General features: G+C 45.8%; 1 protein-coding gene across 5 annotated transcripts in view; it reads left to right on the forward strand.

Annotated features, from left to right (window-relative positions):
* plekha6 (pleckstrin homology domain containing, family A member 6) overlaps positions 1–15376 on the forward strand; it is a 92215-nt gene that overhangs the window by 64242 nt on the left and 12597 nt on the right. For all 5 annotated transcript variants that reach the window (XM_083667746.1, XM_083667749.1, XM_083667745.1 and 2 more), the window contains 10 exons: positions 1677–2220; positions 2370–2456; positions 5709–5777; positions 5977–6057; positions 6361–6510; positions 6883–6978; positions 8400–8511; positions 8755–8894; positions 13168–13267; positions 13379–13482. In XM_083667746.1, the coding sequence (XP_083523872.1) occupies positions 1677–2220; positions 2370–2456; positions 5709–5777; positions 5977–6057; positions 6361–6510; positions 6883–6978; positions 8400–8511; positions 8755–8894; positions 13168–13267; positions 13379–13482 (1483 nt within the window). The remainder of the gene's footprint in view (positions 1–1676; positions 2221–2369; positions 2457–5708; positions 5778–5976; positions 6058–6360; positions 6511–6882; positions 6979–8399; positions 8512–8754; positions 8895–13167; positions 13268–13378; positions 13483–15376) is intronic.

Genomic DNA, 15376 nt, shown 5'->3' on the forward strand with positions numbered 1-15376 from the left:
GAAAGGGGGGGGGGGGAGAGGTAGAGGGAGAGAGAGAGAGAGAGGGAGAGAGAAAGAGAGAGGCATGGGGGAGACAGAGGCATGGCTGTAGAGGAGGAGATGAACAGGTAGATAACATGTTAATACTGGGAGAGAGAGGAGAGGGAGAGAGCAAGAAAGAGGGAGAGAGAAAGAAGTAGAGGGATAGAGAGAAGGAGAGGGAGAGAGAGAGAGAGAGAGGGGGGGGGAAAGAGCGAGAGGGGGGGAAGGAGGACATGAACTTCCTAAAAAAGTGTCATACTGTGTTAAAATACGTCAGACAAGAGTACACTCCGACCCTGCTCTACTACGCTAGTGACTCCCAGAGAGCAGCGTGCGCTAGCTTCTAGCGTGGTTCAACAGAAGGGACTCCGCATGGGAGGGAGAGGGGAATCTTGGGAGTTGTAGGAATTGACTCAAATGGGCAATTTGGACCATCAGGACTGATCAGAGCATTCAAAGCGAGATATCTTGACTCAGAGATCGTTTTAAAACACGATTTTGTGTGAATGTGTCTATTGAACTACTATTGATAACAAATCCACTGGATTACAGCGTAAAATGTTGCTTTAACATGCCAATTAAACCTACACAAATGTACCCATACCTTCGTCTGACCATATTCTCATCAGGAAGTTTCAATATGCCAGTAAATTCACTAAAAGAAAAGGCCTGTAGAGCCTAATTAGTATCCCAATTAGAATCTGGTCTTAAATATCTGATAATATAATGCCCCATAGCCCTATATGGAAGTGTGATTTGGGGTCCAACCAGTAACCACAACTATACACCCCCATCGAGCCACTCACTGCATGCTGAATTCTCTAGGAACATTTTAAACATTACAAATGCAGAGCTGAACTGGACGGATTCCCACTAACTATAAATAGAAATGAAAGAGCACTTCAATGTTGGCAACATTTGAAAATAAACCGCCTCAAAAAACCGCCTCAAGTTCAAAGCACTACAAAGACCAGAGCTGGACCACAAAAAAGGCCCCTCGGCCAGTTGGTGTGGGACCTAAGAAACCAAGCTCACACCAACACTGCTTCCAAACCACAGATCACAGTGAACCAAATCATGAATCAATCAAAAATAATCGTATTTAGAACACTGGAGAAAAAAAAAAAGAAGAAGAAAATCAAAGTAGACTAAATTGCTATCTGGCCCCAAACAGAGAATACAAATTGGCTGATTATCTCTCCTCTGCCAGAGATACAAAGCAAATACATCTTAAATGTAATTATTGTATTACAATTTTGTGACCAAATATGTCACAGTACAATTCTAATATTATGTATTCTTATGGTTGTATTTCTAATACTGTGAAGACTATCACCATTACCTCTGCTTTGGCAATGTTTCCAACAGTTGTATGTCATGCCAATAAAAATATAATAACAAAAATGGATAGGGAGAGAGAGGTTAGTAGGGAGGGAGGGAGGGAGCAAGGGAGGGAGCAAGGGACAGAGGAGATAGATGAGAGAGAGTTTAGGGTGTAGTAGGTTTGTGTCTGACTAGAACACATCTTATAGGGAAACACTACACCTTTAACATCAAACACTCAATATCTCCCCCTCTCTCTCTCTCCCTCTCTCTCCCTCTCTCGTTCCTTCTCTCCCTCTCTCCCTCCCTCCCTCTCTCCTTCTCTCCCCCAGTCCCTCTCGTTACTACACAGTCAACCGTGGCGTGTCAGCGGCCGACTACTATGGCGTGTACGGCAGCGTGGGGGGCGGCGGCGGCGGCGGCGGCTCGCCCTTCATAGACGACTACGCCCTCTACCCCCCGGGGGTGCGTCCCAACAGTATCTGCTCCGTCTCCAACGTGGGCTTTGACCGCCTGCCCGCCCCTCGCTGGGGGGCCGAGGAGAAGCGGCGTTCGCTACGGGACGGGCCTCCGCTCTACGGACCCCAGCCCCCCCGAGACCCCCACTACGGGGGCCAGCACCCTGCCTACTACGGGGGTCCAATGGACGCCGCCCAGGCCTCCATGCGCCGCCTGTCCATCCAGCCCAGGTCTCGGTCGGTGCCCAGGTCCCCTTCCTCGTCCTCGGGGGGTCCCTACTCGCCGGGACCCCATAGTTTTGTGTCGCCGGTGCGCTCGCCGTCCGCCAGGTTCGACAGGGGAGGGAGGATCAGGGAGGACGTGATCTACGCCGATCCCTCCATATACGGGCTGAGGAGGTCCATGAGCTCGCCGAAGGTGAGGGAGGGGAGTGTGTGTGTGGGGGCCGGTGGCAGAGTGTGTGTGTTTGTGTGTGTGTGTGTGTGTGTGTGTGTGTGTGTGTGTGTTTGTGTTTGTGTTTTCTAGTTCAAAATCAATCCACATCCTTGTTATCTCTCTGCCTTCAGTACGACTACCCAGGAGACAGGAGGTCGCTAAGCCAAGGAATGTACTACAACAACTACCCTGCGTCCCCCTCTTTACACAGTAAAATGGTAGGTTCTCTTACAGAGTCACACTGTTAAGAAACAGAAAGGGATGGACACGCACGCACACACGCACACACGCACACACAGACACACACGCACACACGCACAGCTACTGCTACCCAGGCTTCAAACACGATCAGCGTCTCTAAATGTCGGTGTGCCGTGGCTCTGCTTTGCTGCTATATGGTGCAAATGATGTTGTCCCCCCTCCCTTATCTATCTCTCTCTCTTTATTTTCCACTCTCCGTGGTTCTCTCGCTCTCCCTTTTTGCTCTTACCCACTCACTGTCTGTCTCTCTCTGTGAGTCTCATCTCTCTGTCTGTCTCTTTCTCTCTGTGTCTCTCATCTCTCTGTCTGTCTCTCTCTGTGAGTCTCATCTCTCTGTCTGTCTCTCTCTCTCTCTGTGTCTCTCATCTCTCTGTCTGTCTCTTTCTCTCTGTGTCTCTCATCTCTCTGTCTGTCTCTCTCTGTGAGTCTCATCTCTCTGTCTGTCTCTCTCTCTCTGTGTCTCTCATCTCTCTGTCTGTGTCTCTCTCTCTGTGTCTCTCATCTCTCTGTCTGTCTCTCATCTCTCTGTCTGTCTGTCTCTCTCTGTGAGTCTCATCTCTCTGTCTGTCTCTCTCTCTCTCTCTGTGTCTCTCATCTCTCTGTCTGTGTCTCTCTCTCTGTGTCTCTCATCTCTCTGTCTGTCTCTCTCGCTCTGTCTCTCATCTTTCTGTCTGTCTCTCTCGCTCTGTGTCTCTCATCTCTCTGTCTGTCTCTCATCTCTCTGTCTGTCTGTCTCTCTCTGTGAGTCTCATCTCTCTGTCTGTCTCTCTCTCTCTCTCTCTCTGTGTCTCTCATCTCTCTCTCTCATTACCTATGCTACTGTCTCTGCTGGTGCCACTGGTGTGTCTTCTCCTGGTTTCACTGGTGTCTGGTCTCCCCCTGTCTTCTGTCTTCTCTCCTGTCTCCTGTCTCCTGTTTCCTGTCTCCTGTCTCCTGTCTCCTGTTTCCTGTCTCCTGTCTCCTTGTTGCTGTCGCTACTGCTGCTTGGCTCAGGAGGACATTTTAGACCTGCAGCTCCAGAGGAACCTTGAGTACCTAGATCAGCAGGTACGTAGGTGGCTGGCACCATGTAAATGCACACGCACGCACCCACGCACACACGCACGCACACACCCACGCACCCACGCACGCACGCAGGCAGGCAGACAGACAGACACACACACACACACACACACACACACACACACACACACACACACACACACACACACACACACACTACAGATGCAGTTACACACTCACACACACACACACACACACACACACACACACACACACACACACACACACACACACACCATGGTCAAACATCTCGGAGAGAATAGTGGTCATCAGTGATGGAAATAGTTAAAATACATTCAGTGCTTCGCAGACAAACTGTAAAACTCAAAAGTACAGTATATGTTTGTTGTCTGCCACAACGTTGTCACACATCCGACAGGGTGAACACCTGTCTCACATTCACTGTCCTGTCCTGTCCTCCCCTGCCTCCCTCCCTCCCTCCCTCCCTCCCTCCCTCCTTTTCTTTGTCTCCCCTCTCTCCTTTCTTTCTTTCTTTCTTTCTTTCTTTCTTTCTTTCTTTCTTTCTTTCTTTCTCACTCACTCTTCTCCCCTGTCTCATTGTCAATGACCGCTAACACTGTGTGAGAATGACCTTTTAATGATGCAGAATACACTACTACAATATATATAAATATATTCATTATGTCATATATCAATACTGCACAGTAGGTGATTTACCTTACAATTCCCTCAGTCTGTACACTACTGTAAATCCATTTAGCTTGAGGTAGGTCACAAACCGAGGTTGAGGTCCATTCCATTTCACTGTAGTCCTATTGAGTCTCGATTCAGTTGATGAATAAAACGTTGCCCATTCACTTCAGGTGACCGATGGAGATCACCTTATCGGCATGGTAGCCCGATTGGTGGAGCGCTCCTCCTCCAGAGCAAAGCTCTTCGCACAAGTAAGAGAGGAGAGAGTGGCCCAGAGAGGCAGGCTTCAGCTAGCCCCGGATCCTCACTAGAGTGTGGGTACTCCCGCATGTTTTACTGGGACCCACCTAAAGCTATTGGACTAAGTGACCCATCAGGTGAACAAAGCCCATGTCAATGTTTAAGCCACGATGGGCCAGGAGAGGGCAGCTTTGACTTACCGTTGTGTCCAGTCCTTCCATATGAGATATACAGTACCTCTCTAGAACAACACTTTTAGGGCCTCATTTGGTGCATGTATGTATGTATTGCACTAGACGTGTACACACACACCTACACACTGTCCTCCTTGGAAAAAAAATAATGTGTCATATAACATTAATCTCACTATACACATCTACTTGTCTATTGAAGAAAGACAGGCTTTCGGTCTCTGTGAAGTCTGGGAGTTCGTACTGTTGTAGGAGCCTCAGCTGAACTTTGATCGGGAATACAATTGTGTCACTGACTCCAGAGACCCAGACCCCCACGGCCCCCCCCACAGTCCCCCATAGCCCAGCCCTGCCCAAGCCTGCCTCTCTCTCCTCTTTCCAGTCCCATATTCTAGCATGTGGATGTTAGATGCTATAGCTATCTCCATAATAGACCTTCCTTTCGCTTTCTTTCTCCAGAGCAAGGATAACCGTTTACGTTTTTTTTTTTTTCTGTTCTCTATGTTGCTTCAAAGCGTAATACTTCATACTGTCATCCACGGTCATCCCATCCCTTTGTTTTATGTCATATCCCGTCCTGTGCTTGTGTTTGTACCACATCGCTTCGCACCCCTCCCTTGTCTCGTTCCATCCGATCCCCCTCCTCCATGACCCATCCCATCACAGTGCACATAAGGACATAGACCAGCTGCATATGACCTTTGACCTTTTTTGACAGAAGGGGGATTAGCATTCCAGCATATTTGTTTTTTTATATGGAATTCATTGTTTGGCATTCTCCTATCACAGAAAGTACAGCTGTCATGTTTTAACAAATAGGTATTGTTACAGTGGCTTTATTCTGTGCTGTGCCAAGACGTTAAGGCTTTGTTTACAACAGAATGAGTTGGAGTGACTCAAAGGACTCATCCGTATTTTGCAGGCTGCCGTTTCTGTTGTTATTGGCGTGTGAACCTTGAACAGTTGTCATAAATCCTTTCTCAGTTGAATAAATCCTCAATGGGGTTTTCTAATACTATGACTTATAATTACGATGTGTCTTTGTGATCTTTGCTTTACCAGGTGCCTCCGTTCCATGACATATACAGGGACTTACACCCCACCCTGAAGCTCAACGAGATCGAGACCAGCGTAAGACCACCCCACCATCTCCCAGACACTGTCCCTCCCCAGTCTTCATCCATGTTATCTGCCCAATTTGTATGATGATTATGTTTTGTTTCATTATTGTTCCTCTCTCCTTCAGTTAATGTTCACCCTCTGTCTCTCTCCATCTTCCCCTCTCTCTCTCTCTCTCTCTCTCTCTCTTTCTCTCTCTTTCTCTGTATAGAAGCTCCTGGGTAGGCTGTGTGAGCAGAACAGGCTTCTGAAGGACCAGGAGGCCGTGGTCCACAGGTTGAGAATGGACAAGGTAGATAGATAGGGCTTTTTCACAGCTAACTGCCATTAACAACCAGCAAAAATTGCCACCACGGATGCAGAAAATATGACCCAACATGCTAACAGCCATTACGATAGACAGGTAGCATTACTAGCCTGCTAGCATCCTCTGGTTGATGTTGAAGTAATTCCCCTTAACATCCTTCCAAACACTGTGACTGTCATACCTGTGTAGGTCTAGTTTGTTGACATTTTGTTGTTTTATAATCAGTCTTGTTAAATATGTACCCAACCATTACTTGACATAACATCCCCTTGTCTCTGCTGTTCCCAGGACAGCCTGGAGGGGGCGCTGGTGGCCACACACCAGGAGATGGAGCTGTACCGCAGTCAGCCTCTGGCAGCAGACAAGCTGCAGCTGAAGAAGGAGACCCTGCAGAACCAGCTGATCAATATCAGAGGAGAGCTCTCCCAGGCCTCCAGTGTAAGATATGGCTGGCATATACTTTGTCTGTATTGCCTTTGTAGGATCAGGGGATGACATGGAATTAGAATTAGAATTGGAGCTAATATTCAAATGTCTTTGTCCTGTTTCCATAAGATCCATAGTAGGTTCATTGTCAGTTGTGGCCTGTGTATGATCACCTATATTCAATAACTGATGGTTCATATTTCATTGTACAAATATACTAAATAATCTATAAACGAACTATGTGATGTGTTTTTATAACTTCTCTAAATCCTTTTAGTTCTTTAATGCTTTATGTTCCCATTGGAATAAGAACAAAATTAGCACCAAAGTACGATCAGAAGTATTTCAAACCTGGCTCTGACTGTGTCTCTTGGTATTTCCTAGGCTCTTACCACCACCCGTATGGAGTTTGAGGCCATGGAGGACGAGGTGAACGCCATTCACGGAGACCTGTGGGAACAGCTCAATGCTGGCGGGCAGGTAAATAAACACCACCTTTGCCTCAGGACCCCACTGATGGTCTTCTTTAGGGAAAATGTAAAACTGTTTTTTTGTAGTGAAGTATGATTGAAGGGTGGTAGATAAACAATTTGTCATGTTTTGTGATGTATTATTTGTGAAACACAGGCCTTGACATTTGAGGATAAATTACTAGAATGTAGAATGGCTCTAAATTCCATGTTCTTGTATAACCTCCACTCTACGGGTTCATTCCAGGGCATCTAGGGTTGATGAGTGGCTGTTTTCCAAGTAAATACCACAGTGTATCCCAGTATGCTAGTTCCTAGAAAGGTTATCCTAAATCAGTAATTAAACAGCATGATATGAATGAGTTAATAATAATGACTGCTCCCAAACATTCATTTTTATATCCTGTTTTCTTCATTGGTCTGATGATCCACCAATAATGTATTGTATATGATAGATAGATAGATAGATAGATAGATAGATAGATAGATAGGTACTTTATTGATCCCTGAGGGAAAATTAAGGCATTACAGCAGCTCACATCACAAATAACAACAACAAAATAAAGTGACAATAGAATAGAGTAATAGAATAAAATAGACAACTGACTCTGATCACCCCAATCGAGCCAGCCGGAGGAGGAGTTGTACAGTCTTATTGCGGCAGGCAGAAAAGATCTCCTATACCGCTCCTTAGTGCAACATGGTTGTAGTAATCTGTTGCTAAAGGAGCTTCTCTGCTCTGCCACAGTGTCATGTAGGGGATGGGAGGGATTCCCATGATGGCAAGAAGTTTGGTCCTCATCCTCCTACTGGCCACCTCCTCCACAGTGTCCATTGTGACACTGAGGACAGAACCAGCTTTCCTAATAAGCTTGTTCAGCCTCTTGGTGTCGCCTTCCTTGATGCTGCCCCCCACTTGCGGGTCGTTGTATTGTTGACACCTCTCTTGTATTGTTGATTATTGTATATGCTCATTCTTTGTATCACATAATGGACTCTATTCATCTCTATGATTTGAAGAATGTAGAAAAGAATGTAGAAACATTCTATAAGTATGCAGCTACCAGCAGCTTGACGTCTGTTTCACATGACTCACTGTGACACTATTCTCACATCAGGCATGAAAGCTCCCCCATGTCTCTCACTGCCTGTGTTATGACAAAGGGACTGCTTTTTAAAATGTGTTGTTATCCTTTATTTAACCAGAGAAATCACATTGAGATGTACATGTCTTTTACAAAAACCACCACATTGCAGAAACATCACTCGCAAAACTATGTTTCAATTGTAACAATACTGTAGAGTACTAAATATTCAGAATTCGTATTCCTTCTCCTAAACTTTCCTCCCTTTGTCTCCCTCCCTATCCATTCTCTCTTCCCCTCCCTCTCCCACCCCCTCTCTCCACTTCCCTCTCTCTCCGGTCTACAGAGTGAGCTGATACATAGGCATATTCAGAAGGAGTTCTGCAGGGTGCAGGATGTGTTGGAGGGACTCCACAAGAGTAACCCATCCAGAGGCACTGATACGGCCAAGCACAGAGGTACTGCTGAGCAATCAGCAAAACCACATCCACATACTGTAGTCCAATGCAGTATTGAGTTTAGTGACCATGTTAAGAATGCAGATGATTAGTGTACATATCTAACTCCTCTCTTCTCTCTTCCTCTCTTCCCCCCATTGTCTATTATTCTCTCATATGTCTGCCACTTCTTCTCTCTCTCTCTCTCTCTCTCTCTCTCTCTCTCTCTCTCTCTCTCTCTCTCTCTCTCCCTCTCCACCACAGTGGCCAGTGGGGCATCAGGTTCCTTTAGCACCAATAGTCCTGCCAGTCCCCTCAGCTCAGTAAGCCTCACCAGCCCGCTCAGCCCCTTCTCCCCAGTGCCTGGCTCCCAGGCCTCCCCCAACAAACAGCTGGGCCCGGAGGTAAGCACCGGCCCCCATGCCCACCCATGCACCCACACCCACCCGGGGTCTAGCCCCAACACCCGCTGGGGGTCTAGCCCCAACACCCACCCTGATGCTGACCCAAACAACCCTCTGGGTTCTGACCCAAATACCCTCCCTTGCGCCAGCCAACCCAATCCTGTAGATAGTAAAGACACCCATCAATATACCCGTCCGCACACCTCCCAAGCCAACCAGCAAGACCCTGGAGAGATGGAGGATGCCAACCTCAGTGCCAACCCAAGCACAAACCCAAATACTAGCCAACCAAACCAGCTAGTCTGTAGAGACAATAGAGATACTTACCCACACAACAACCAAGCCAGTGCAGGAGCACAGCACACACTCCTTCAAGTACACGACCAGAGCCACACCTACCAACCAAGCCAGGTAGCCAATCAGCAACCCTCCCACCAGCCCAAGCTGCAAACCATTGGATACAGGAAAGATGTTTACCCAGATACCTACCCCCCTCCCTCCCACCCGGTTAGCCAACATGAGGTCCTAAGGTACGCAATTCACAACAGACGTGTGTCCATCCCTGAGACACAATATTCATTCTCCCACCAGAACAGCAACCAGGCTAACCAGGTAGCATTAAGCTACACCCCAAAACCCCACACACACTCCCTACTGCGCACACGGCCGGCTAGCCCAGAAACACAGTACCAACTCCTCTACTTGCCATCTCAGGCTCGGGCACGAACCCATACTCGTGCACGCCCACTCACCTACCCAAACAACCAGCTAGAGCTTGACGATGGACACAATGAGTCCTTGGTTAGAGTGTATCGGCAGACCCATCTTTAAACCCACTGAACCGAGTAATGAACGGTAATGAATTTCCACCCATTCATAGCTGACCTATGCACTCAATGACCATGGGAAAGGACCCAATTCAATCAAAATTGGTATTTATGTTTCCATGCGAGTAAGGCAAGACAACATTCTTCAAGTACTGCAAGACATGTTAATTCATGTTTTTCCCATGCAATACCACAACTACAGTATATTCTCCTCATAGCTTAAGCTCTATTTTCTTCTGTATTCAGGAAAAAATATTTGGATACCAGACTTGATTAAATAGAGCCCCTTATTGTTAGGCAGTTGGAACGCTACACTCACATTTATATCTTGCCAAATAGCCGAGACAGCACAGACCACCATGGCAGTTGTGGTCTGGATCAAACTTGATGTCAATGTCAGTTATGATGCTTTTGGTGTGTTATATTGAGGCGAATAATAGTATTGTGTGATGATGTAATTATTTCAGCAACCAGCAAAGATACAGGCTGGATGTCTATGTCTTGTATTTTGTGGTGAATTTTATTCAGAGAACACGAGAGGGTGGCCAGCGGTCACTGTTGACAGTAAATTGGCAACAAAGTCAACAAAGTCCTTTGTTCTTGAAAAAGATATCTCAGGTCAGGACACTTCATTGGAGGAAAATACTGACAGAAGGAAATTCAGGAAGGAAGGGCTCAAAAATGAAATTCTTCATCTATAATGTCCTGCTGATAAACATATGGGCCTATGCATTCAACTTATCCAACTAAAAGACTTATTAAGTTAAAGGGCCAGTTAGGATGACAGGATGCATGGACTGAGGTTATTTAGAGCCTGTTTTATTCCTGGCTACTGAGACAGAGCCACATTCTTCTATTCAATGTCTGATAACATCCTAATGGCAACCAATCAAACTAATTATTTTAAAGGACAGGGGCTAACTCGGTCCACAAGACCTGCCAATCCCACCCCAAATTTAATTTTCTGTTTTTCTCCGTACGGTCTGACTGTGCAGACAGACACAGCTGTTTAGTGTCAACTCAAATGGATCAAACCTGGTTGGGATTGATCAAAGGGCCAAATCGTGTTTGTTAGAGCACTAATTTGAGCAGTAACGCTGTGTAAAAGGCTCTTTGGAGCATTTGCTAAGTGGAAAATTGTGCAATCTGCAAGACCTTGTTACCTCGTTCTCTGCAAAGATTAAGTGGCTTAGTGAGATGACCAATGAGACATCAGGTAGTGGAGGTTTTTACGATGTAAACAGTTTAACTGAGAGACTTGCATAGTGGACTGATGTATCTGTGGGGTAGTTTATCATTCTCAAAAACAATAACCACCCCGACTGCCCTGGATTGGTTTGTGGTCCTACACAATGCTAACTGCTTAGCTAGCTTAGCTTTTCTTAACTGCAGTAAGCTTTCTGCTCTCCAGTCCATACAAACCCTTCCTGCCCTTTAAGTCAGGGATATTCAAACTCAGTCCTTGTAACGTCCTTTGTGGCACTTATTTGATCGATTGATATCATTGATTAGCTAGAAAATACCCAAACCTGGTTTCCCAGCTTTACATGTATATGTGTGTTTGATGGACAGAAAGGAATGTAAGCCAGCAGACTCCACATCGCTCTAGGACTGGTCTCTCGGTTTTAGAGAATCCCACTTCAAGCCTGTAGTACTTTGCCATCCCCTGGCTTCTCGCCAACTTGAAGTTGAAAATGGGGCCCGAAGCAGGATGCCACTTAAACCATGCAACCATGCCACAATGCCACTGAAATTGGAATTATAGTGTTCAAGAGAAGAAAATAACAGCCCATTTTGTAAACACATTTGTCATCTGTATTGCATAGTGGTTGTCTCTGACTAGAGTGTCCATACTAATTTAAGTGCATAATAACGGTGCTGGTGGTTCTTTTTTGCTTCCCCCACAGTGGCTCTGTGTCATAACTAATCTGATCACTGAGAATGGGTACATTGTGTGCGTTCATGCTAGCTCTCAGTCCAGGCATCTCATTGGACACCTGTGTGACCTTTTCACCCCCTGACCTCACTGGGGAGTCAGGGTCCATTTCTCAAAATCAAATCGTCCCATGATTCCTCTGCTCTTGCACTCTGCCTGGCTTTTTGTCACTCCTCCTGATGCACAGCGCTCTCTCTTCCTCCTCCTCCTTCTCCTCCTCCTCCTCCTGCTTCCTCCTTCCCTCTCTTCCTCTCCCCCTCCCTACCCGTTGCTGTAGGACATCGGCCCCCCACGGCCTCCACTCCCCAAATCCTACTATCCCCTGGAATCTCCCCCCTCCGTCCCCCCTCTGCCCTTCGACAGCGCTGCCTGGCTACGCAGCTTGGGCCTGGATGACGGTTACCTTGACGACGAAGAGTCCCGCAGCAGAAAGGTATTTGGTGTCGGGAGGGTGGGAACACACCCCCTGTCCTGTCGACACCAGGCCCCTTGAAACCATCGCCACCCTCCCCAAATTCCCCTGGACCACCTTAAAAAAACACCTGAAAATGTGTGAAGCTTAATCACTCAATCACACATCCACACCCACACCCACACTCACACACACACACACACACACACACACACACACACACACACACACACACACACACACACACACACACACACACACACACACTCTCACTCCTTTCAGACCCCCAATCCCCTGCTTCACCATCTCTCCTTTCACCACACACTCTCACAACTCTCCATCTGTTGTGGCGCTTTACTCTCCTCATGGCTTCTATTCATCCATCTATTCCTTCTGTCTCTCCATCTCAGTCTGCTATCAAACAGCTACTCCGCTTGCAATGGTTGTTCTCTCAGCTGTCTATCCTATTAACAGCTGTCAATCATACAATACATTTTTTACCCAAAACTCTTGATTTCTACTGTAATAAAAAAAAAATGGTTTTGAGGGCATAAAGTGCCATATATAAACATTAAATATATTCCAAATGAATAACATTGACCACTTAAATTGACAAAAATAGAATAGGATTTGAAATCATTGAAATCAACCATTCTGGTGGACTTTTGCATGCTAAGGCAGTCTTCACACTGTAGCTTAGGACTTAAGAAAAAGGCCTCTAATTGGAATGGTAAGACCATGACTGGAGGTGTGTGTGACGCCATGCACAGTCAGCGGTCTCTTCGCCATATGCTGTCTGTGTGCTAGTCGCTGTGGTGGTGTGATTATGATTGTGCTAGTTAGTACTTGTATCTGTGCTAGTGCTGTGTCTGTGTTGTGGTGTGTAGACTGTACGCTTCTGCTTCTGCTGGATCTACTCTGATCAAGTCCACTTCGGGTATATATCCGGCAATGGACTACTTAACATAACCCCATCACTGCTATCCACACTAATGCATATCTAATGCATTCTGTGTTTGGATACTGTGACCAAGAGCTTTGGTTGGGTAGGTTAGTTCTCCCTACCTGGTTAGAACCTCTTCATGCTCTGTCTTGCAGCACAAGTTCGGGTTCCGACAGGATCAGTCGCCAGGAGAACGGGCCAATTGCAGCGAGGCTCAGGACCTGGAGCAGGACCGACAGGCCAACATGAATAAAGGTACAAAAAGCAAAGGACCATGGGTAATAGAGTTCTAGTGAAAATGTTGTAGGCCACTAGGCGTAAGTCTCATCCTATGACCCACTCTGTCTGTCTTTCTCTCTCGGGCAGTTGGCATCGTCCCACCCAGGACCAAGTCGCCCACAGAGGACCAGGGAAGTTCCTGCGAAGGAGTCTCCCGCCGTAACGGCAAAGTACCCAATGGAATATCCAGGGTAGGCAGGCGGAAAGGGCATCTTGTAGTTCAGGCAGCCAATAATACTGAACTTTATTGTTTAGTATAATTCATGGTTCAGAGGATGGTAGTGGATACTAGCGTAGAACCCAAAAATTCAAAACAGGAAATACAATGAAAAAGGGATGTGGGAGCACTCCCTGGTTTGCAGGTAAAACGGTGTCATTTAATCATGAGTACCCACAGCACTCTAAATAACATAAATTGAAAAACACAAAAAGTGATACCCAGTTCAATAGAAAAAAAACTCACTCAGTTTGTTTCAACCAGGGTGTAGTGTTCGTCAGGCCAAGACTTGAATTTGAAATCAAACAATTACTATTAGGTAAAGATTCTCAGCTTTTATTTGAGGGTATTTGTGTACATATTTGTTTCACCATTTTGAAATAATAGCACTTTGTATACATAGTCCCTAATTGACATGAATGTGTCAAAAACGACTGTACCATCCCAGAATACATCACTAGCCGAACTACAGTGGCCTCACTGCAAGGTGCAAACCACTAGTTATCCTCAAAAAGGATGGTCAGGTTACATGAAATTAATTTCCTGATGATAAGACTAACAACAAATGAAGATGTCTCCAGTACAGGCCTGGCAGAGCATCACCAGAGAAGATGCTGGTGGGGTCAATGGGTTGCAGACTTCAGGCAGTTATGGGATTGTCAACCAAATACTAAACATGAGTGCTTAATTTGGACATTATATTAATCTGTTATTTTTTAAATAGATAGACTATGTGTAAAAAGTGTTGTCATTTCTAAATGGTGAAACCAATACAGTATGTCCACAAATACCAACAAATAAAAGATGAGAATCTATACTTTAAACATACAGTAATTGTTTGATTTCAAATCCAAACTTCTGGAGTTTAGAGCCCAAAGCATGCCAGTTCCAGATGAAGTTCCTTTCCAGTTCCATTAAGTCTGTTTGGATTTACTGCATCAAGTTCCATTTGGCTTATTGTTTGATGAGCTTCCTGTAAAAGGTTCCCTTTTCTCTCCAGTGTTAGGTCAAGGAAGTTGACACTGTGTGTTCTGTAAACAAGGGAGAACTTGAGACAGTGGTTCCAACTGTTAAGCAGAGTGTGGAAGGCTTCAAGTTCCAGGTTGTCACTCCCCCATTGGAGGATGACGTCATCCACGTATCTGAACCAAGCAATGCACAAAAAAATAAAAAATCACCATCAAAGGCAAAATAAATATACGAAAAGGCTAATTCAGTAAATTGTACAATAAAGGCATTCAGGGGATTCTTGTCGGGTCTCTGTGTCAGCGTGTCTCTGATTACATTAACAGCATCAGTCTGTAGCACATTGGTACAGAGCACTTCAATAACAAGAGTGGCCATAATGATTTCAGCAGTGGTAGTGTGATGTGAAGGATCGGGTCCGCGGAGTCTCTGATGTAAGAAAGGATTTATTTGACAAATGGTTGAATGAAAATCCACAAACTGCGAGAGGGGTTCTAGGAGAGACTCATTGACGCTCACTATGGGGCGGCCTGGGCAGGGTTGCTTTTTGTGTTTTTGTGGATCTTAGGCAAAGTGTAGTACACTGATACTCTGGCGTGGGGTCTGAGAAGGAATCTATAGTACATTTGTCCTATATGCCCCTTCTGGAGACCTTCATCAACTGCCACTTGGATCTTGGTATATATGCAGTATGTGTTTCTGGGGGTTGGAGGGTAATTTCTTCTAGAACTGTTTATGCCGGAGGACTTTTGCTCTATAATCTGTGAAGTCTTGAATGACAACAGCACAGCCCTTGTCAGCCGGTTTTATGCTGATCGATTTTGACATTTCTAAGTTTCTAGTGTCTTTCTCTGCTTTGCTGATGATAGGTCTGGTTTTGGGGATCTGGGTCTCCAACTGTT

Source organism: Argentina silus (assembly GCF_951799395.1).
Source record: "Argentina silus genome assembly, chromosome: 4".
Taxonomy (NCBI): domain Eukaryota; kingdom Metazoa; phylum Chordata; class Actinopteri; order Argentiniformes; family Argentinidae; genus Argentina; species Argentina silus.